Here is a 23,945-nt window from a genome sequence, read left to right as displayed (position 1 = left end):
ATTTTCTTTGTAGCGATTGAGAAATCTGAAACTTCCTCTGAGCATACATGTCAGCTCTGTGGTGGCTGGTTCGATACTAAAATTGGATTGTCTAATCATGTGCGAGGACACCTGAAGAGGCTTGGCAAAACCAAGTGGGACGCACACAAGTCTCCCATCTGTGTTCTGAATGAGATGATGCAAAATGAAGAGAAGTATGAAAAAATCCTAAAGGCTTTGAACAGTCGCCGTATTATTCCCAGACCATTTGTTGCTCAGAAATTTGCATCAAATGATGACTTTTTATCTCAGAATGTTATACCTCTTGAAGCATACCATAATGGCCTAAAGACTGAAGATATATCTGTGTCGGCATCAGAAGAAGATGGGCTGAGTTTCCTAAATGAATGTGATGAAACAAAAGCAGTACTGCATGATGAAAAAAGAAATCAGTCACTTACACTGATAGAACTCCTGAAAAACAAGAGGTTAGGAGAAGAAAGGAATCCTGATATTTCCCCTCAAAAGATTCATAATCAAACTGCAAGAAAGAGGTTTGTTCAGAAATGTGTTCTTCCATTAAATGAAGACAGTCCATTGATGTATCAGCCACAAAAAATGGACTTGACTATGCAGTCAGGTAAGAAGGTGTTTCTTGACAACATTTCCAGAGAATCATATAATTCATAGAAAATATGCAAGTGCAGAGTATTTTATTTGGGATTCTGTTCATTTAATTCTTGTTTCATTTCCAGAGGACACTTGACTGCGAGAGGTAGCGCAGCAAATATTTCTGACACATTTTTCCTATAGTGAAAAAACCCCTCAGCTGCACTGAAGGGTTTCTGCACAGAATATAGTTCCTGTTCTGCATATGACTGGGCATGCAAATTGAAAGCGGACACAAAGTGAGCCTCAGTAAGGAAGAAGACGCATCCTGCAGTAAACAAATTGAAGTGTCCATGCATATTTGGTAGACTTAACAGTTCTGAAATGTTTGGGCTTGCAGCCCTGTTTTTGGGCATTAAAACAGCTGGTTTCGGAATACTGCATTTAAGTCTTCAAGGTTTGTGCAAGGCAGCATTAGCTCAAACTAACAGAACTGTTGATACCATTATAAATGCATAATACTGCAAATTGGTGAATCACTGTCAACTAATTCTGATGGTTTTAGGTAAACATACTCTTACAACATAGATTGATTCTTGTTTGTTGCAAATTGTGGCTGCTGTGAGAAACTCATGCTTGCTTAGGGCCTGTCTATCCTGAGTGACAACCTGTGCTGGTTCAAGCTTTGTTGGCATACAGTTGTAGCCAGCAGGTTTCCAATGCACGGCCTCTGACCAATAAGGACCTAGATTGTCCCTCCACTGAGAATTGTGCTAATGGAACAATTCTACAATCACCTTCCTAGCTACTCTGTATACTAATAGAGCAGGCTCTTAGGGTGATGTTTTTCACTTGTGACATGAGAATTATTTCTAGTCTTGGGGAACTCTTACAACATCCTTTTTAATGTGTATGTAGAACTTTACCGGTTTCTTGGTTGGACACCACCAATACTGCAGGATTCTCTAGATTGAGGAGCAGGATCTTATTTTTATACCCCTGACTTTTTTTGGTGCTGTTTCTTTTCTTGTTATTAACTAGGTTAGTAAAACTGGCAGTGCCTGGTACTTTTTCACCTATATTCTTTTCTTCCTTTAAACAAAAAACCCCAACAATCTGATGTGCTCAGGAGTTCTTTTAGGGGGCTATAAAAGTGTGGCAATAAATCTCTTAAGAAAGGTGGCTTTCTAAAATGACACAGCAGAAGTTGAAAGGAGTTACATTTTATGTCTTCTGTACGTCTGTGGTTGTCCCTTAAGACAGGAAGTTGCTTGATAAAGGAAGTGTATCTTTGACAGGTTTAATGTTTTGAAAAACAATGCTCAAGGAATAGCTTGCCAAACCTGACACTGTTTTGCTTTCTGTGTAATGTTTACCGCTCTATACTAGGTAGAACCTGTTTGGTTATGAAGAACAACCAAGTAAAAATAAACGTATGCTCGCATAGTACTAACAGTTCTGAATGGGGCCCGATAGTTTTCTGTGGCTGAGGTAACAGAATTTGATAACTAATGCACTGTGCCAGTTGAGTTAATAAGAAAATATTTAACATCCAGTTGAAAATCTTCTGTTTTTCCTAAAAAAGGGAAATATTCCTAATTCTGGTTTTAAAAAGGCTTTTACCAACCAGGTGTTCTTCTTCTGTAACTTGCCTGAAAAAACAGCATGTCTTCTGTGAGCTGCTGGAGAATAGCATTCTTTCTTTCCTGCAGAGACTTTTCAGCTGAGTAGTTTTAGCTTTTTCATTTATTCTTCTACTAATTTATTAGTAGAGAGCCTGAAACATTAGTTGACCAAAACAATATATCTTTGGTAAAATGCAGGGAGGAATATTATGGTGAAGTTGAGCAGGGGATAAGTTATAATGGTTTCTTTGTCTGTAAGTGAGGAGTTCAGTATTGTTTCATTGTTCTTGTGTGATAAATAGCATGTTGCTTTGTTGATATTTGTTTAGCACAAAGATTATAGGAAAAAACTTCAAATAATTTACTTTCATGATCAATTGTGCATCTAAAGTAATGAATAGAAAATGCACTGAACAAAATATTTTGTCTAACAGCTGTTCAGTGGTGTGTTTTACCACCTTTTTCTCTGAGCCTTCAACAGCAGCCTAATTTTTAGTATTGAGTGCTTTGGTCTTACGGGTAAAACACTTAATTACCACTTTGTCAACTTGACTTTTCAAATTCTCTTTATTGGAAATGCTGAAAGCTCTGAAATTTCTCAACAGAATTGTGCTGTTCAAATTTCAGGATTGTATTTTGGCATTAGAGCTTCATTATGTGGAGATCTGTAGGAGCTTGGTAGTAGTTATTAAATTCAGAGTAGCCTACTGGGCTCACGTTGCCTCCTTTCTGTTCTTTTTCAAATAACATGGTTTGGCTTAAAGCACTAGGTGGAAAACTAATAACGGTTAACTTGGATCCTTCTAATATACTAAACAATCGCGTCAATGCAGTGAATATATTTTAAACCATCTTTATTGCAGAAAACTTTTTACAACGCTTTGAGAATTTCATTTTTTGAAGAGAGAACTGGATTATAGTTTTCTTTTGAATGATAGGTATGCCTGTGAAGCTTAGAACGTGTGTGCATTGCAATACGACGTTTACAAGTGCTGTTAGCCTGTCCAACCACTTACGCGCTTATGCACGAAAGAAGAGTGCTGGACTTTTGACTGGGACAGGTATGTTTTGTTACAGATGTAAAAGCAAGTCTGTCTATGATACATTTTCTTCATCAGACTGGACAAAAGCATATGTCAATTCAAAATAATTTTGAAGCTCCTGCTGGTAAACAATTTAATTGCCGTAAAACTTCAGCAACTTGTAAGAAAACGTATGTTGCTGTTGTCCACTCTCATGTCTGATTTTCATTCTTAGTCTTTGAGTTTGGATCCAACACTTAAGGTATGTAAGCAAAACTAAAAGATGGTTGCTTAAATTTATTCTCCTGTGATATCACAACTTCCAAACCAGATAGTTGGCCGTCTAATGAAGTGTTTTAAAGTATCTCGGAAATGAAAGCGGTGGGGAGAAAAAAAAGGCAACGCTAAAACAAGTAGTTTTTACTGTCTAGTACATATAATTACAAAGAATACTCCAGTAAAATAGGAAAAGCAAGTAATTTTGCACTTTGTCTGTTTCTAACAATATATTACATGTAGTTGGTTTCATATAGTCTTTGGCTCACAACCCAAAAACTACCTGCTCTGACACTGAGTGAGGGTAGGTACAGCATTTGGCACTGCTGTTAATGTTTTTTTTATTAAAACACACTTCATTTTGAAATTCTTCTAATATGTCATATTTTTACTTGTTTTCAGAGACCTGCAGCTTGCTTGGCTGTAGGCAGTTTCTGAGTTTACTTGGATTATTGCTGAGATTAGTGGGGCTTCACATGATCAACAGCAAATTGAGGAGCAGAGATGCAATATAATGAGGAAAATTTGGAGATGTGAAGCCTGAAATATTCTGTAATTAAGAAGGGCAACCATCAGTTTTCTGTGTCAACAAACACAGACTTTTACATAATGCTCTTGGAAAATGCATAATCCTTTTTTTATCTGCAAATGTAATTCATTATGCTAAGAAGGACAAACTGAGTAGCAGGCTTTCTCTGTAGAAGGCTAAAAGAACTACTTTTATAATATGGGCCTGTGGCTGTCAGGTCTTACGTTGCACTACATTAATGCTAAAACAAAGCAGATTTGGAAGGAAGTCAGCAGACACAGTACTACCTAACATGTAGAAGAACATGCCTTGAGTCAGTGATTCTGAAAATTTTCATATTTATTTAGTTGAAGGGTGATGGTAGAGATCTTCAGTTACCACTGCTGTGATTTGATATTAGCCCTGTGGTAAGTTCCTTTTATATACCTACTGAGGAAGTATTTTTCAACAGCTATGTATTTAAATTGCACATTAATAACAATAATTCAGTGAAGGAGGAGACACTGGCAAACAGGATAGTACATAGGTTGAATCCTGGACAAGCACTTGGTACCTAGCTTCCCTTTTGCTAAGTGGGAAAAGTGAAGGTAGCTTATTTAGGTGCTTTCCGGGATTTTTGTTTTCTCCAAGAAACGTATTTTGCTAGTGAAGTAGTTGCACAGTCATCAGAATAGTTACCACTTTTCTTAAAAGAAGGGAAAGAAAACTCATGAGTCTTGTGTCATTGGACCTAGAAGTTGGTTTTGAATTAGGTTGGAAAAAAAATCTTTTGCTGTCAGAAGCTGGAGTTAAGCCAAATAACTTATACCATGCAGAAAGGCCTGTTGCTGAAAACATTGACTTAAGGAGTCAGTGCTGAGTTCTAGCTATAACATCATGCAGCTGATGTATATCTGTTGAACTTAGTCATTATTCTGCTGCAACTCTGTGAAGGTTTTAAATTTTGCTCGTTGACTTCTCATTCAAGCAAGCTTAATGCAAGGCTTGTAGACCAAAAAATACGCTTTTAAGCGGTTGTTCAATTTGTTATTCCACTTAATAGTAAAAGTTTTGTGAAAAGAATTATTTTGATGCAAGATTTCACTAGTACACACTAGTTTTAAAGTACACACAAGTACTTGTTATGAGTGTTGGTCTTGGGTAGATCTTGGGTTTTCTTATTAAAAGATGGTTGTGGTTGAGAGCAATTTCGAGATATCTTCAGTTGGGCCTCAGCCACAGCTGAACCTTCAATGGTTTTCCGCCATTGTATGGAGACAATGAGGACATGTTTATACATGCTCCTTCTTATCATTAAGCCTTTCTTTTAGTCTAAAGCAAATCTTAACTACCAAAAATAAGTCACATCAATTGAATAATTATCTCAGTTTCTTGCTGTAATAGAATAACGGTGTCTAAACATGAACACTGAAATTCTTTTATCTGGCAGTTGTTATGGGACCTGTCTAGGTACTACTGTTTATTAGGAGAAATACATGAGAAATATGTGATCTCTGCATGCCACCAAAGTGAGACCTTCCTGACCATTACATTAGCTTATGTACTAGTCTCAGATTTTCCATTTGTCTACACGTGTTTTTGGTATTGACTGTTACCATATTGCTCTTCTAGCAGATGCCCTGCTTCTTCAGTCAGTATTGTCATCATAGTCCATTAAATCTTAGCCCGTTTTTCTTTTCAAATGTAACTTGACAGTTTTAGCAGTATAGTAGACAGAGTTAAGCATAATGGTAGCTTTGGAGAATGGACTCAAGAAAAACATCCTAGAAGTGAAAGTTTCTAGGCTGTTGGCTGTTTGAGGTTAATCTTTTTTAAACTTTATTTATGCCTCTACCAATGCATTATAGAACCACTGTAGAGCAGATACCTGTGTCTTCAGACATCTGGCTGGAACTTCTTTTGATGTTGTTATTCAGTCCAATTTTTAACAATGTAATGACCTAATTGCTCATCTTGAATAGATGTTCATTTCCTTTTAAGCCTGTTTTGATGTATAGCAACACATTGGTGTTTCTCAGAGCAGGTGGTCAACTTCCTTCTTTTTTCTGAGTATCTTTAGAACATTGGACAAACCTACACAAAATCTTCAAAATGCATCTCAATCTTCTTCATTAGAGTTGTATATTCAGCTTCCTTTCTTTTTTTCTCTTGCTCCCTCCTGCCCTGGCTCTCCCCAAGTTTGCTCTTGATTCCTTCTTGCACCCTGGCTTTCTACATCTTCTCTTTGTTGACTCTTTTTCACATACTCAGTCTCTTCTTACTGGCTTTCATCTTCTGGGAATCACCACTTTCTTCTTCGGTTTTTGCTTCTGGAGGTGGAGACTGCTTTGTCAGAAGTTTGGGAGGGAACAGCAAAGTTACAGAACAAGGAGTCTGGCCTTCAAGCCAACAGTGTGACGGGTAGCAGTTCATGAGGGCTACTGTGTGTTCAAATAATTTCAAATGTTGTTTTGTCAAACTTGTAGCTTTGGAATGTTTGTATATCAGCATATCAGGTGTGCAGAAATCTGAGATCCACTGGCTTTGTGTGTCATTCTTTGATGTTACAGTCATAATGAATCAACTGGCATGATGAGCTGATTTTCAGTATCCTGTAAAATCCTATGGGGAGCAAATTATAGGAGGGGTTTTTTTAATGTACTTCACTGTGCAGTAGTGATGAGGATAGATAGCAGGTGATTGAATTTGGAAAATTAGTAACTAAATGTACAAGAAAGATAGTTCATTATTTTTTAGTTTTTAATTGGCAATGTTTTTGAATGGCTAATTAGTTCCATTTCTATGTCCAATCATTCAGCTTGTTTTAGCTTATGTACGCTTCGACAAAAGTAATGAAGTCCAAATAAAAGACCCAGCTTGAGTTTTCATGAAGTGAGAAGCATTTCATGTTGGGGCCCATCAGGAAGCAGAGCATTTTAATTTGGAACTGCAGACCAAATGTCATAGCATGAAAGGGCTTCTAGTTGTGACCTGTTAATTCACTTAGGCATGCTTATTGAAACCTATGTCCATCTTCTTGTCTTTCTTGATAAGTCATCACAGAGGGTTTTGTATACAGTATTTTTACCTAGCATATGTTTTTCAAAGTAGTGTGGTCTGAAATTGTACATAAGTATCTCAAGGAGATTCCTCCAAAGTTTGATAGTCTTTTGTTTTAAATGAGTTTTTTCTCCATCATGTATCAGCAGTTTGAGGAAGTGATGTGACTGGATGTTTACAAGAAGTTTTTCAGTTATCAACTAGGAAACACCAGGTGGCCAAACTTGAAAGACAGTTCTTCCAAAAAGAAGTAGGCCTTCATGGAGAATGAGGAATGATAGTTTGGAAGCTGTTATAACTACAAAGTAGGTGTTAATGATATGCAATTCCTGCCTCTCTAGCAATTCGCTGCAGTTTCCATGCATCTTACTAGAGCTGAGTTATCCTTGGTCTCTTACCAGACGTGATAAAAACATACTTTCTGAGGAGGTCATGTTTTGTTACAGTAAAGACATGGAAAAAGAAGGAACTGAGTTTTGGTCAGAACATGGCTACTTTATGGGGAGGCAATGGCTGAGGCAGTTGTGTGATTTACTTGATGTTTGCAGCCACTTGTAAGCTTTGTATCAACAGAGTACTCAAGCGTGTGCATATGACTTTATTTAAAGTTGTTGCTGTCTGGATAGACAAAGTGAAATGAATGTGATGGTTACTGGTACACGTCTTATAACTGCTGTTCGAATTGTAGTTTTCAGTGAACTTTACTCAGATATTCCTCCTCCTTCACTCACTTGCCGTCTTCCCTGGAGTAACTTCAAAACATACGGGTGCTGCTTTGAGCTCCCTAAAATGTGAAAGAATATGTTCACCATCTCAGAAAACAAAGGGAACATAAAATGACCGTTGCAGAACACAGGTTTAGTGTTCTTAGTGTTTTCTGTCTTTATAACAGCTTCTTGCTTGGGCAAATCTACTTGCAAATTTAGCTAAATTGCTCTGAGAATTCATAGCGTAATTTGAATCCTTTCTCGTGGTCTTCTGTGAATGGCCATAGAGGCTCATCCACCTCCACAGTCTTTTACTGTGATATTTTCTTCTCTTTGTTCAATTCCCTTATATAGAGCCTCCATCATAAATGGCTCAGAGAACATGCCCTTTCTTTTGTTTTCCTTGTTTTCTCATTGTTCATGGAAAAAGTACGTTTCGAGGAAGTAGAAGCTACCTCTCCTGGTTCATTATGGCAATTTCTGTAAGTGTTGCTGTTGTTTGATTGCACACTAGTTCAGAGGGGTTTTTTCTTAGAAGATTATACGCACACAAACCCATTGGGTGTCAGGAATCTGTTGCAGAAGACCAAACCAGCTCTTAAGGGAAAGCTCTCTGAAGTGCTCCAGATGTATGTGAGTAGAATCAAATTTCTTGATGGGAATGAATATCTTTGCCAACATCAAATCAGCAAGTTCTTGTTCCAGATGCAGGTTGGCCTCTCTAGGAGTTTGTTGTCACTACTGCTTCTTATTTTTCTCCACTCACATAAACTGACGTCAGCTAATTGTCATCAGATGCAACTCGTGGACATGTTTGCATTCGGATAATACCAATTTCTGTTTCCCTTCTTCCCATGATGTTCCACAAAATTGGCAAAGCTTTCGATGTAATAACTGCTGCAGATAAGTTGCCCCTCATAAAAACAGTTCTCTTCAAAGCATGGGTGTTTGGGTTCTAGTATTTTATCTACTTACATTGCTGATGGTGTTACTGAAGTTGCAGTATGTAAAATATTTATTTACGTGGTAGTTCCTACCTGATAGGATAGTTAGCTTTTCTCTTCCTAATTAAATGAAAAATATGTTTCTGGTGAGAGAATAAAGTATTAAGAACCCCTTGATGCTTTTCCAGAAGCATCTTGGCCATTTCTCTCTCCCTCCCCCTGCCACCTTGGGTTACTGCCCTTTTATCCAGACTGGTATTGTTATTGCTGTCAGAAAAAAATGCTGTTAAATCTCATTTTCCTAATGTTGATCTGAAGAAGTCTCTCTAGGTTGGTGTCTGCTTTCCACTTACTTTATTGGTTCTCTGGTCCTCAGAAATTCATTCTGAATTTTAGATAGGTAGAAATCTTTAAGTCTGGGGATAGAACTGGGAAACGTCTGGTATGTCTACCAAGTTAAAAGCTGGTCTACAAGGTAAAAGCTTGAGAGGTGCTCATTTGGAGGGCATGAGAAAAATTAAGGATACAATCAAGACTGTGTGTTCTTTAAATTAACATGTTTTACCTCACCAGACGATGTCTTATGCTTCAGAATGCTAAGAGGTTAATTCTTCTGTTTTATATTTATAGGAGTCAAAACTTTAGCCAAGTGTAACCATTTTTTCCCCCCATTTTTCTGTTAAGATGCTTCAGTAGCATAGCATTATGCCTTCTTGGTATCAAGAATACCACCTGGTACTGTCTTTCTGGTTTCTGTGGATTTTTTGTTGAAGTGGTGTAACTGGTTGTTTGCAAAACGTTTTTGTGTTGGAGTTCTGTTGTTGGTGTCTTGTGTTTCGGAGTGTAGCTAGATACGCTTCTCAGTTCAAGCAGTCACAAACTTCTTGAGCTTTATCAGCTGTTTGCATCATAACAAAATTAACTCAGTTTAATCCACTCATCCCCCACTTTGGCTGCTTCTTAGAATCTCCAGGTTTTGTTTCAGATTCCCATTACATTTGTTTATGGGAGATACAGACCTCAAAGCTATCAGAACTCATTTGCTATGTGTTTCCTGTTCACACACGTTACTTTCAAATGCATACAGTTTCAAATGCTTAGACTGAATTCAAGAAGTGGCCTTGCCATCCCTGTTGATTGTCCTAATACCAGCTCCCACTCCCAAGGACTAATACATAATTTTTGTAAGCTTCATTAGAATTCAGACAGGAGTGAAGGGGAGGCTTCATTTGAAATTCTTAGAACAAAAGGACAAATTTTTGCTTTGTGTTGAAAACAAATGGCAAGTGTTTTATTCAAACTAGAAATTCCTGATTGTACTAGCTGAAAGCTAGAGCTTCATAAAGTTGTTTGGTTGAACATGAGTGGTCTTAAGATAGTACTTAAACTACAAAACAAGTTCTGAGATTTTGACTGTGTATTATGCATGAAAGCTTCTGTATAATTCTGCAACAGGTTTGTAGGTGCCTGCTGATACTAAACCAACAGTTTAATGCTGAATGTCAATTACCTAGTCTTTCAAAGAGCAAGCACAATGTTAAGCTAAAAAAACTAGCTTCATGTGTTTCACCAATATATTTCTTAGAATGAGCTGTAATTGTTTGGATTTATGTTATAGTTAAATATAGAAAAACAAGGAGGTAGATGTCTTCATTATTGCTATAGGAAATTCTTACTGAATATCTCTGTCTGACTAACACTCATTGAAGTATTACTTTCACATACGAAAATTTATCTTCCTAGCTTTAGACTGTAAGCAGAAGAAGTCAAGGTCAAGATCTGGAAGCAAGAAGAAAATGCTGCCATTACCTCATAGTGCTGATGAAGTTTACATACTCAGATGCAGGTACATAGTGTTAATTTCATTGGAAGAATACATTCTTAAGAGCTTACTAATGTTAGTCATTAAAAGAGTCATGATTGTATCCGTAAATTTTCGTGATTAAATTGAATAATAAGGGGGGAAAGGAATTGCCTGTTTTCATTAATTTAAACATGAGGATTTGATTCAGTCACACTTGGGTGTTAGATTGCCAGTTGTTTCTCTCGCTAAAATCTTACTGGTCACGTCTGAGTAATATTCTGTCCTTCAAAAGAAACCTTATGTAAGAACAGCAGATTGTTATTTCTGGCATTGAAGGTGTGAGAATGTGAGTTGTATAAGCTGCAGGGTTTTGTGCTCACAGTTACTACTGATGAGCTCAATTACTAAGTGTAAAACATGTAGAAACAAACTTCAAGAAAATTAAAACTTTCCTCTCACTGTCTTTATTTTATAATTTTCCAGTAGAGATAGATGTATCTTGATGGACTAATTTTAATATTTGCATAGGTTTTGTGGTCTGGTCTTTCGAGGACCTTTGTCTGTTCAAGAAGACTGGATAAAGCACTTGCAGCGACACATTGTCAACGCAAATCTTCCACGGACTGGAGCTGGCATGGTTGAGGTCACGTCACTACTTAAAAAGCCTGCTTCAATTACTGAAACTTCATTTTCTTTGCTGATGGCAGAAGCAGCATCATAGAACACAGAAACATTTTAAATTTTAATTGGATGTAAATTTGAAATACTTCATCATTTTTTAAAATAAATTGCTACACTAAATTATGTTTATAAATGCTAAAGACAGAAAATAGAGGAAGTGGATTACAGTAACATCAAAATAAATTGAATACTTAACAGTTACAGTAAGTAGTCTTTATATTTTATATAGGGTGGAAGATGTGTTTTTAAGGTTTATTATGTTTTTGTCAGTTACTGTGTTCACTATCAATACAAGACCATTATATGTATGGCAGCCATTTTTAAATTGTTGCACATGGGTACTTAAAAGACAGATTTTAATAAAACAAAGAAACCATGTTCTCTTCAGTGTTACCCAAATCAAGTTTCTGTTTATTCCAAAAAGAATTACATAGTAAAATAAGATACTATTATATTTTGTTTGTATGTATGTAGTGTTTTGTATAATACCAAGAACTGCTAATACAATTTACTCAACTTAGGGCATTAAATACCATGTACTTCATAGTTCAAGAGACTGTTTCGTTCAAATAGGGCAATTAGTACTATTCTCTCTAGGTGTGTAAGTGTTTTTTTTTTTAAATCACATGAGGCTTTTTGTACTAAAAAGTGGAGGGAAACTTGTTTAAACAAATTTCTAAGAGAAATATGTACATAATACTGGAAATTTGTGGTAAGGAAATATTCTTTACTTCAGTTGCATTTCTCACTGACAATAAAGTGGTGCATCCATGCTACCTCCTACTTGTCAACAAAGATGGTATTTACCCTTATGTTTTTGTAACATAGTAGATTCAATCCAACTTTATTACAAAGCATCTTTTTGTTAACAAGTTTGTTACTTTTATGACAATTTACTTAAAGTCTGACTTGCTTACAGAAGTTTGCCTCTACTATTTTATTTAACACTGTAGAAATGTACTAATAAGCATTGCTCACTACACGGTTAGAGTAGGCTTTTCATTTATAATTCTGTTTAAAAGATTGATCATTTTAGAAAATTCAAACACAGATTGAAATGTTTCTACATATGAAGAGAATGTTTACAACTTAAATTTTAGAGCTTGTTTTGGATGTGATTATATGTATGAAAACTGTAACACTATGCTCATGCTAAGGACCTACTTACAGAATTATTGAAATAAATGTGCTGTGAGGATGGAAATATGGTGCAGGTGTCTTGGTCATGATGAATTGTGTTTGTTCATTTAAACTGTCTTCAGAACATGATTTTTGTTTAAATCAAATTAGATTCCTCTACAAATCAATTTTGTATGCAAGTAACATTTCATTTTACTCATATAGGGTAACAGAAACTGTAGTTAAGCCAAGGATATGCATTGATATTTTCTTTATATGTAAATAAAGTTAAAACAGTTAAAGCAAGAGGAGTATTTTGGTAGAGTATATACATACCTCACTGCCAGTGAAATTGCTTTCCTATGGTATATCTCCTTACCAGAAAAATCTCTAAATAAAAAGGTTTAAAGAAAATCTAAATGTCTATAATGTGAAGCATTTATTTGCATTGTGTGAATTAAGTTTGTGGAATTGATTTGTCTTGCTTGAGATTAGAATCTTCTCATGATCTTAAGTAAAAGTACATTTACTTGCAATAAACTGAATTGTTCACAGACACGTTACATTTGATTGGTGGAAAGTATGAATAATGTCTATCTTCCTGGATGCACAGAGTTCAGATTTAAGACATGAGGCTTATTAATGTTCTGATAGAATAGATGGGCTGAAAATGCACAACTGTGCAAGACAGAGGCCTCAGAAAAGGCCATCCTAGCTCGGTCAAGGCTGTCATTAAATTAGTGCTGTCAGGTGTTTAACTGTACAAATTGCTACAGTTAAGTTTAGCTTTCGTGTTGAAATTTATTCTCCTGGAAAATCTACATAATTTCATTTAAAGGCTGGAGGAATAAAAACTTTAGAGATTTTAGAAAAGATAACTGGGATATTGAAGTGTATTGCAGACAAATCATGTGTATGCAGACTAACAAATTTCTGAATTTGTGGATACTTGTGGGACCTTTTATATGATGTGACGATTTAAAGCAATGTGTTGAAACACAGTAGAGGGAAGTGATCACATCACCTTGAATGTTTATAATGCTTTAATAGAGTGCTTGTTTACCCTTCTCACCAAAAAAGGTGCTTGTGAGAGCACCATATTTTATGGCTGTTTAGCAAATGAAAAAATTAATTAAGTGCAAATGATATTTATCTAGTGTTGTTAAGAATGCTTGTAAGGTGAAGCCATACTGTGCAGAATTTTGCATTAGCAAAAAACTCTTATTAGATTAATAATAGTAATAATAATTTTAAAAACTCTAGTTAATTCTATTTAATTCATTAAACCCCCAAAAGTGAGCTGCTTTATGTAATACTAAAATGCAAGGTTGTGTCTGAAGAACAGTGACTCTAGGGCTGGTCAGTTTCCAAAATGAGATTCTAGAGGACATCTTTGAAAATCTAGAGGATTTTCAGTGACAGGCTGTGTGCCCTGCTGGCATCAGATCCTTGTGGTGTAGTTCAAAAAATATGTAGGATTTCTAGAACTCTTCTTTTAATTATTGAATTAATAGCATATGTGGTTGGTACAGGCTGAATAATCCTGGGAAAAAAAAAAAGAGTACTATTAGTTGTCCTTAGCCTCTAGTCCTCTAGTTGGGACTGTTTGTTTTCCTAGTTTCTCTTGTTTGGAAATAGATATTTTTTTATCATTATCTACAAGGAAATATAAATCCTCCTCTCTGGAGTTACCAAAATTCTAAATAATGTGGTAGAAGAGGGTAAATTAAATCAGTCACTTTGTGATGCCAGTCTGATGATATGTGGCTTGAGGGGCTCTGTGGCAGTCCGTGCTAAAGAGCTGGACTTTCAGAGTTGCATAACTAAACGCCGAGTGTTAGTCTGTTCAGGTTGGCTTAGATTGCTTTGGGTTAGAGGCTCTAGTGGCACAGTGATTTTTGTTTGGTTGATTTTGGTTCTTTATCACAGTCCTATTTCTTTCTGAAGTTATCCTAGTTTCTGGTAAAGGTCTCTTTAGTAGTAGCCTCAGGAATATTGTAGAAGACCACCCCGATACACTTTTCATAAGATGATGGCCTATATTCCCTAGTCCCAGTGGTATCTCCAAATCCTCTTCAAAAATTAAAGCTCTGCTTGCATTCCTTGACAAGATGTTTCTGCAGACCCTTGGATAGGTGATTAATTTAAGGTGCCCGTGGTAACTGCTGCCAAGCGGCAGCAGGTTGAGGCTGGACGCGTGGAAAGCGGAGGCGAGCAGACAGCGCTTGTTGGGCGTCTGCTGCAGTTTGCCCAGCACAGGTTCTGTGGCCTGGGGAACTCGGTGAGGAGGACTGCTCCCACGGGCTGAGGGCCCAGCTCTGCCCGCAGATCCAGGTTCTTCCTCGGGGCTCGCCTTGCGCGGGCAGCGGTGCCAGGAAATGAGCTGCTGGCTCCCAGGACTGGCGCTGCGTGTCGGTAGCTGTTGGGGAGGGAGAGCGAGCGCGGCCTGGCCCGATGGCCGCTGTGACGGGTGTGAGTCCGGGGCCCGGCGAGTTGTGCTAATTCCTGCTGTGTCAGCCATGCTCAGGGAAACCACCAAGCTTTTTGAGGTAAGTGCTCGCAGGAGAAACGCGAGTTATGAACTGGGGCTCAGAGAAGGGCACGCGAGGTTTCTAAAGATCAGCGTCACAGGACTGAGATGGGAAGATGCAATGGTATTTTGACTGTGATGCCTTTCCTGGGTTAGTTATGATTCTCGGTTTCCTGCAGTGCTTTAAAGAGGGGTTATGCATTAAATCCACCTGATTCTGAGAACCTACAGCAGATAAATCGGGCTGAACAAATGTGGAAACATTAGCAGTGAGTGACAAGTACTTGCTTTTAACTAAATGGTTATGGGCTGTGAACAAACCCTGTTTAGTTCAGCACTATGGTTAACAGACTTTTCCACTTTTTAGAACAGTAGTTAGTGGCCTGGATATTTAAACACCAGTTTCATATTTTAAAAATTGATTTATATAGTTTTGAGTTTGTTTAAAGAAAACCCCAAACTTTTTAGGGTGGTACTTACTTTCAAAAGCTGACTGCATTATGGTTTCAGATATTTCAATCCACCATGCTTTGTAGGTGCTGTTGCCTGATACATGGGTAGCAATTGTGATGTAATGAAAACATTTGGCCAGAGTGCCAGGTTTGTAATCTCTTGCAATAAAATGTTCCTTTTTAACACTGCAGGCTTCTTGGTGTTCTTCCCATTGCTCGCAGGTGAGCTGCACTGCACGTGTCATTTAACTGGGGAATTCCCCCCCAACCAGAGCAGTTGTGTGGTGATGCACGGGGGAGATTTGCTGGCTCTAGCCACTTGAAAATTTGGAGAGGTGAGGCAAGAAGGGGGGTATTTACATTCCGGTGTTGGAGACTAAGGATGAGGGTTGATGGTGGAGGGAACGCCGCCAGAGCCAGGGGCCCAAATGTGAAGCTGAATCCCAAGTGACAGTGGCTCTCATCTGTGCCTGTCTGCCCACTTTTCGCTCTGTACAATCTGGTCTCACTTCTGCCTTCTCTCCCAGTTAAGAGCAATTTTTCCTTGCAGCTTTGGCTGCATGGTGTCTGCCAGAGGTACCTGGATGGAGTACACTGAAAAACCCAGTCTGCCTGGTGCTCTGCAAGTCCTGGTCTGCAGCATGAGAGGGTTCATTGCCTACCACAGTCATTCACACACAGTAAGAAAAAAAATGCAGAAAAAAATGCAGGTTGATCAAATACAGCATAAAAGACTGTTGGGGAGTGTAGTTTTAAATAAGGGCTGGAGAGGGGCTCCCTTCTATGTTTTGCTGAGGCTGAACTCTGGTTCTGCTCATTTTCATTTCTAGTTTTGCTATAGGCTAATAAACTTGTATATTAAAAAAAATAAATTAAGAAATCTCTCTTTAGTGCCCTATCCCCTGATTAAGATTTGAGCAGAAGTCAGCCAACAGCCTTTTTATAAAACTTAGTGATACTCAAGTCCACCAAGTAGAACAAACTTGTATTCCAGTAGCCGGTGTCTGGCTGCAGTGCTTGCCCCTCTGGGAAGCGGTGGTGGCTGCCTTTGCTGGTGTGCAGGTGGCTCCAGTGTGCCAGAATGGCAGGTGGAGGGATCTGGGCAGTGTGTCACTGACTGTGAGGTGGTTTGCACAGGTTACCTGAAGACTGACATGGAGTTATTTTGGCTAAAAATAAAAATTGGAACAAAGGCATTCCTGTGGGAATGCTCTTCTCTAAATAGAGGCAAACTTTTTTACAGAAGCCCTGGAAGATCTTTTTGCTGCAATTAAAACCCAAGCAAATAGTAACTCTCAGTAACTACGAGCCCACAGGTTCCAAAATTCCAACTCTTACTGTCCAGTTAGGGAACAAAGGGAACCTTGGAGCCTTTTCAGAGCTTCCAAGGTGCTTGTACTCCTTATGTTGTATAAATCACAACACTTTGGGGCTTTCTATTCTATATTTTCATTTAAAAGTATACCTTTTACTCATAAGATCTGAAGTTTGTGTACCAAGTGATGATAACCCTTCTTTTGTGTTAGAGACCTGCAACATGAAACATGCTTACATGATACTCAGGGTAAGTGTTCCTAAATATAATTACCTCTTTTTAAAGATCTGTTTATTGGAAACTGAAAGCTTCGCATTTAAACCTTTGATTATGTATCTTTTAAGTCAGCAGCAACAGCTGTGAATTATGTTTGTAGCTCTCTGTAAAACTCGGCCAAATCCATACTCACTGCTGTAGCAACAAATACTGAAGCTCTGAATCCCATTGTGCTCTTTGAAACAGCTTCAGAAAACAATAGACTGATAAAGGAGAATGCAAACTAACACCATTAATCTGTGTTTTAACCAAATAAGGAATTGTGTGTCAGCCAGGTACAAGTCTTGCTGACAAGAAATAATTCTTTCATCTGTCTCTTCCCTGAAAAAACTTAATTGTGTGAAAGTAGGAGAAAGAAAACAGCCTTACTTAGATAAAAAGCAGGGGAAAATATTTTTAAAATAATAATAATAAAAAAACTCCATAGGTTGAAAGAGAAACTGCAAAGATAAGACAGTATAAGCCTGGGCTGACACTTGTTTTGTAGTCCTTGAAATGTAGCTGATGGCTGCATTTGCTGTGCCTCCAAATCTTCAGGGGTGCACTTGGATTTCTGGCACAGAGGAGGCTAGGGCAAATATTATCCTTAGCCAAACAGCCAGGGAAGGAATTTTCACCCAAAACTGTTAAAGAGATAGGCAGTGACCGAGGAAAGAGGCTTTAAATCCAATTTCTTGTGTTGGAAGTCATCTGTACCCGTTCCCTTTGCCATCTGGAGTTCATTCACTGAAGCTGTTTAAATGCTGTGTATAAATCCATAGACACTTAGTCCAGTCATGGAAGAACATGAGCTGCTCTTCCCAAGTTATGAATTTGCTACTGACATCTGATTTTTCGGGTTCTGTTCATGATGGATTGCCATTCATTACCTCCAAAAATGTTCTCCTTTACTATTGACATCCATTATTTTGAAAGATTCTCTTCTCACTGAAATAACCTCCACTACTCAACCCAGTGTTCTCTGACTGCAGCTGACCGTGAGCGCTAACAAATGACTGAAGACCCTGACCCAGAATGTGAATGTTCTCGCAGGATCCCAAACTCATTTCTTTGCCCTCAGGCCCAGGTTCCCATCTGGGAACGGTACTTAGCCGCGTCTCACTGGGCTGCTAACCTGACCGTTTTCATTATCTTCATTCCTGGCTTGGTTGGTTTTCCCTTTCCTCAGTTTTTGCTTATATCCACATTTGGGGTTTTGTCTTCATTTTTCATCTTTTTCTTTAGGATTTTATTTTACCGCTGGCTAACAGTGATGAAGCTTTTTGGGAAAGTCCTATATTACTGTGAAAACAGATGAGTACTGCTTAGTATTCTTAAAAAGCTATTGGCCTGATTTTGATTTATTTTATATAGAGACAGTAGCTCTCTGTACCTAAGTGGAGGAGGGAGGAGGAAATGTTTAGATTTTAGAGTGATTTTGGGTTACAGACCAAAAATCCCAAGTTAGAGAGTTGGTACCAACCCTTGATACTGCTGCTGGGAGCTGAACTCATAAGTTACCTTTCTCTTTTGTCTGCACAGAGCTGAATTTACTGGTTTGTTTTGGTTTTGTTTTTTCGTGGTTGTTTGGTGTGGGGTTTTTTTTGTTTTGGTTTGGTTTTGTTTGTTTGTTTGTTTGTGGGGTTTTTTTTTGTTTGGTTTGGTTTGGTTTGGGTTTTGTTTGTTTTGTTTTTTTTTTTTTCCTGGCAGCCTTTCTGAAATCACAGAAGTATCTAGAAAATTGAGCATTTGCTTGAATGATTTTTGTGAATACACAGCTGGTTAGGTTCTTTGAGCAAAGCAAAACAGGGATATCTGTTTAAAACTGTCAAAAACATTGGAGATAATTTCAGCCCATTTACTGATAAAAGATAAATGTGATAGATGGCATGAGATTCTTAGGAAGTTAAACTGTGATTTCAGATTTAGGTGGACAACTGCAAGAAGTGTGTGAGCAGCCCTCTCCACTACCAGCAGCAAAATCAGCAACCTACAGGTTTCTGTAATTTCCTGCATTATGGAGCAGTTGGCACCCCATTCATAAAGGGTGGGGACAGCTGGGGTCAGCCCTGCTTTCCAGTCACTCCTGCTGCTCTGTGTGTTGTGTGCTGGGCTGTGGAAGTTGTGTGATGGCCCAGACTTTTCTTCTTGCTGCATTAGAAATAGAAAGCATTGCGTGTGTTTCAGTAGAGTATCTACAATCTGGATGTGTATGATACTTGCTGCTGTAGTGCCCAGATTTACAGTGGGCTTTTTTTTTTTTTTTTTTTTCCTCTTCTGAAGTTGAAGGTGCTTATCTTGTTTTGTCTTACAGATTTCAGACTTTCCTCCTACCTTAACAAATTAAGAATGTCAATCCTGGCTGGCTGATGCTAGGCACTGAGCTAGAGTACTGGTCTGAGAGAGATGCCTGAATGGCCTGTGAGAAGCGCCCATACTCAAGCAGTCAAGGCTGCATTTGAATTTAGGAGCTGTGTTGAGTTTGCATGACAAGCTTTTGGTAGCAGGAGGGGTCATGGAGTGGCTTCTGTGAGAAGGCACTAGAAATTTCCCTTATGTCCAATAGAGCCAGTAGTGGATGGATCCAGGATGGACCCACTGCTGGCCGAGGCTGAGCCCATCAGTGATGGTGGTAGTGACTCTGGGGGTAAACGTATTTAAGGGGATAAAGCTGTACCACTTCAGCCAGAGAAAGGAGAGAGTGTGTGAGAGCCACAGCTCTGCTGACACCGAGGCCAGTGCAGGAAGAGGAGAAGGAGGTGCTCTGAGTGCCAGAGCAGATTCCCCTGCAGCCCGTGGTGAAGACCATGGGGAGGTAGCTGTGCCCCTGCAGCCTGTGGAGGTCCAGGGTGGAGCAGAGCTTCACCTGCAGCCTCTGGAGGACCCCACGCTGGATCCAGTGAATGCCTGAAAGAGGCTGTGACCCATAAAGGATCTATGATAGAGCAGTTCATGAAGAGCTACAGCCCGTGGGAAGGACTCAGAATGGAGAATTTCATGGAGAACTGTCTCTCAGAGGAGGGACTCCATGCTGGAGGAGGTAAAAATGTGAGGATTCCTGCCTCTGCAGAGGGAGAAAAAGCAGAGACAACCTGTGATGAACAGAATGCAGTCCTCATGGGGAAAATGTTAATCCCAGGAAAAAGAGCTGGTGTGGGGAAGATGTTTTAAGATTTTTCATTTCATTTCTTATGATCCTACTGTGATTTGATTGGTAATAAATTCACCTAAATTTCCCTGAGTTAAGTCTTTTGCCCATTGATGTGATTCCTTCCTATCCTTATTCTGACCCATAAGCCTCTTGTTATATTTCTTTCCCATGTGCAGTTGAGACGTGTCAGTGCAGCTTTTGTGGGTACCTGTTGTCCAGCCAGGGTCAGCCCACCACAGGGGCTTTATTTCAGCTTTCTGTCTCTGAGAATTTCACTAAAGCTAAAAATCTGTGCTACTGTTGCTGTTTTCACTGTTGCACAGAGAGAGAAAGCCTGACAGGTCTGGAATCACAATAAAAATTGAGCCGTTAGAGAAAATTGAACCAGATGTATTCAGAACTTCAACTGCTTCATGTTTCTGCTGCCAGGAAACTGCAGCACGTGCTGCCCGCAGCCAGAGCTGCTGTTTGCTGCTGTCACAGGGAGCTCGTTTATTATCAGAGCAAATCTGAGCACTTTCCCATTTCTTTTTTTAACTTTCCTCGCATGTACTTTCTCTCTCAGTTCCTTTCCCCTGCCCTCAGGAAAGTGTTAGTTGTGTTGTTTTTAACTGGAAAGGTTCTTGTTAAAACTCTTCCTTAATTCCAGAAGACTTGCAAAGGTGAGATTTTTATCCCTCTTCACACTGCAGATCTGAACTGCCCTACCCGAAGGTGGTCTGCACGCAGGTTAATGAGACCCATCTCCAGACCCATACCCAGGAACCATGGATCTATCTGGAACTGTGGCAAATCAAATGAAATAGGAAGTATAAATGTAGCCTTTCACCATATGGGTACTTGATTAGCAGTCAAAATCGTTTTGATCTTCCTCAAGAGAAAGGCAGTATAAAATCTTAGTGTTGTTTAGGTATCATTGGTGCTGTAATGGGAAAATGGGGGATGGCAGAGCCATGGACAAGGATGGGGTTATGGACACACCAAATGAAACCACATCCCAGTTCTTAAGCTTTCTTGAACATTATTAAGTTCTCCATTAAAATTCACATGATCTCTGATCAGATTAGTGCTGGGAGCTAATTGGAGAGAGGATTTGTGCCTACTGCTAAAAAGATTGCTCAAAAAAATTTGTGTAAGTCGTGAGAAGTTAGTGAGATTCATCTTCTTCAAAATACTCTATTTGAGAAGTTAATAGGTGGGACATAAGAAAAGCAAAATGATTTAATTAAAAAAAAAAAGAAAAGAATTGCAAAATCTTTGAAAAGCTAACATCTGATGTGGAAAAAATATATTGATACTTCAAGATCAGATATGACATAAGAGAATAGTAAAAGTGATTAAACTACTTTGGGGAACCTTAATAGATGTATCTTCTGTTTCTAAAAAATGAATGAAACTCTGAATATTTTGTTGTCTCCCCCCACAGAAAACATTTTACACTTTTGAGCGAGATGAAAGGAGAGAGTTATCGCACTGCAATATTTTCCCTAGGATTGTGCAAGACAAGCCATTTGCCATAAAATGGGAGGAGAAGCGTACGGTGGAACCCACGTGTGCTGCAGCAAGGCTGGTAATTAGAATGTAGCCAGGCAAAATCACAAGGGGATACGTAATAAAAGAAAGCTTTAATGTGATTTAAATACCGTGACGGAGCTGCATTCAGTGACAGCCCGGCCACAGAGCAGAGTGGGACGGTCTCGTCCGCAGAGCCGTGCTCCTGCGAGGGGCTCTGCCGCGGCCATCTGCCACCGCCGGGACACGGGACACGGGACAGGGGACAGGGGACACGGCACCGCCGGGACACGGGATACGGGACACGGCACCACCGGGACACGGGACACGGGATACGGGACACGGCACCGCCGGGACAGGGGACACGGGACACGGGATACGGGACTGCCGGGACAGGGGACACGGCACCCCGGGGACACGGGACAGGGGACACGGGACATGGCACCGCCGGGACACGGGACACGGCACCGCCGGGACACGGGACAGGGGATACGGGATACGGGACTGCCGGGACACGGGATATGGGACACGGCACCCCGGGGACACGGGACAGGGGACACGGGACACGGCACCGCCGGGACACGGGACACCGCACCGCCGGGACAGGGGACACGGGACCCGGCACCGCCGGGACACCGCGCTTCGAAACTTCCTGTGCCACCTACTGTGTGCTCCCAAGTCTGGTGTGGGTGCATGTTGCTGTCCTTTAAAGCATCACGGACTAATTTCCACTGCTCCTCAGAGACTGCCACTAACAGAAGGCAAGGCAGCTCCTCCTGGGAAACAACTTTTCTGAGAATTGATCTCAGACACTTCTCTCTCTGCTTTTCTTGTCAGCTCTTCTCTTGGCTCTGAGGGGAATTGTCTTCTCACATCTCTCTCATTCTGATTGCACAATGCAAAAAAAATTGGCATTTTTTCCTTGCTTGTCATAAATAGAGAAGCATAATGGTTGCCTTATTTGTAAGACTCTACTTAGACCACACAGTTTTGTTAGCCAAAATTCTTCTGTAAACGTGTAACTGGATATTTTATAGAAATAACAAGTTCATAAACAGTTTTTCTAAGTTACATATTTTAATTTAAATATTTAAATTAAACTGATCAGTTATTTCTGAACAGTCTCTCAGGTTGGATGTTACTGCTGCTGCTGTTGGAGCAATTTGGGAGAGAACTGTTTTTCAGAAGTTTTCTTTACACTCTAAGAGGATGGAGGCAGGTAATGAGACAAGTATCAAATGTGAGAACAAAAAAGGATAATCTGGAAAATTGTCAGGGATGGATAATTAGTCTCCAGGGCATTGTATTTCTAATTGTCCCAGGCTGTGTTTAAACATGTCATCAGGATTAGGGGGAAAACATCTGTTTTCTATAATATTCTAATAAAATAACTTACAGACCTCAGGGTCATTTCCAGCAGCTGTATATATCAGGGTAGACGACTAATTAAGAGATGATGCAGGTACAGTAATTTGGATAGTGGATCTAAGAGTTTCACTGGAGCAGAGACTGCATCAAGCAGGGTGATGCAGGTACAGGCTTTACCTGCAGCCTGCTGAGCAACAAATGCGGCAAAAATGGAAAGCAACAGCTGAGGCTGGCTGCCTATAACTCATTTACTGCGCTCTGCAATAAGCCTTACAAAAAAATTTATGGAGCAGATGGGCAAGAAATGTTCATAGCCTTATGTGCCTTCAACTTTTGGTAAACAGATACAAGTGAATGTATCTCAGGAGCTCCTCACTGAGACTCTTGGGTCATGTAAAAACATTAAATGGGTCTGCTGGGAAAGGATTCTTGAGCTTTGAAAGAAAACCATCGTGGATGTGGTTAAAAACAGTGCTTGTCACAGTTACAGATGTGGCATTTGTTCATCCGAAACTCCCTTACAGAAGATCGGGATGATGTAATTAGAGCATCTGGTGCTCTGAGTGAGACTAAACTGGAAGTGCCCCATATTGCTTAGGAATAGGGGTGTTCCTGCCAGGGATTGTCAGTAGCCAATGAAAGGGTTATCATTTCAACTTCTCTGCAAAGCAGGATGGCAGTAGGATCACACTAATGCAATTGCCCATCATTCTGTGGGTGGACTCTTGGGCCATGATCCTGAATCACTTCAAAACTGTATTTGAGCTAAGGGATGGAGACATAAGAGAGCAGAATGAGAGGGGGTTTCCTTCCCTTTGCAATCTGTTTGCTAGGGAAGCTTGCAATGGAGCAGGAACCCTGCCTGGCATTCCTGGGCAAGGGTGGGCACAGGTCCACACAGGCAGCAGGATGCCTCTGAACCTGTGCCCTGAGTCCTCAGTGCCCTTATTTCTCCTTACTGGAGAGGTCTCAGGAGAGCCAGAGGGATGTTTGTGGCAGGTTTGGTGCTGCAGACCAGAGAAGACAGG

The 23,945-nt window shown here is 39.6% G+C and overlaps 1 protein-coding gene across 11 annotated transcripts in view; it reads left to right on the top strand.

Annotated features, from left to right (window-relative positions):
* ZNF644 (zinc finger protein 644) overlaps positions 1-15,500 on the top strand; it is a 51,409-nt gene extending 35,909 nt beyond the window's left edge. For 8 of the 11 annotated variants that reach the window (XM_040073649.2, XM_040073650.2, XM_040073641.1 and 5 more), the window contains 3 exons: positions 14-619; positions 10,474-10,576; positions 11,063-15,500. In XM_040073649.2, coding sequence (XP_039929583.1) covers positions 14-619; positions 10,474-10,576; positions 11,063-11,255 — 902 coding nt within the window. In that variant the 3' untranslated portion in view covers positions 11,256-15,500. Of the gene's footprint in view, positions 1-13; positions 620-3,151; positions 3,275-10,473; positions 10,577-11,062 lie in introns of all 11 variants that reach the window. The other 3 variants (XM_040073646.2, XM_040073647.2, XM_040073648.2) reach the window with 1 other exon arrangement.
* The last annotated feature ends 8,445 nt before the right edge of the window (positions 15,501-23,945 follow it).

The sequence above is a fragment of the Hirundo rustica genome, chromosome 9 (assembly GCF_015227805.2).
Source record: "Hirundo rustica isolate bHirRus1 chromosome 9, bHirRus1.pri.v3, whole genome shotgun sequence".
In the NCBI taxonomy this organism is placed as follows: Eukaryota; Metazoa; Chordata; class Aves; order Passeriformes; family Hirundinidae; genus Hirundo; species Hirundo rustica.
The sequence above is the reverse complement of the archived record's forward strand: the minus strand, read 5'-3'. Positions and strand labels throughout refer to the sequence as shown.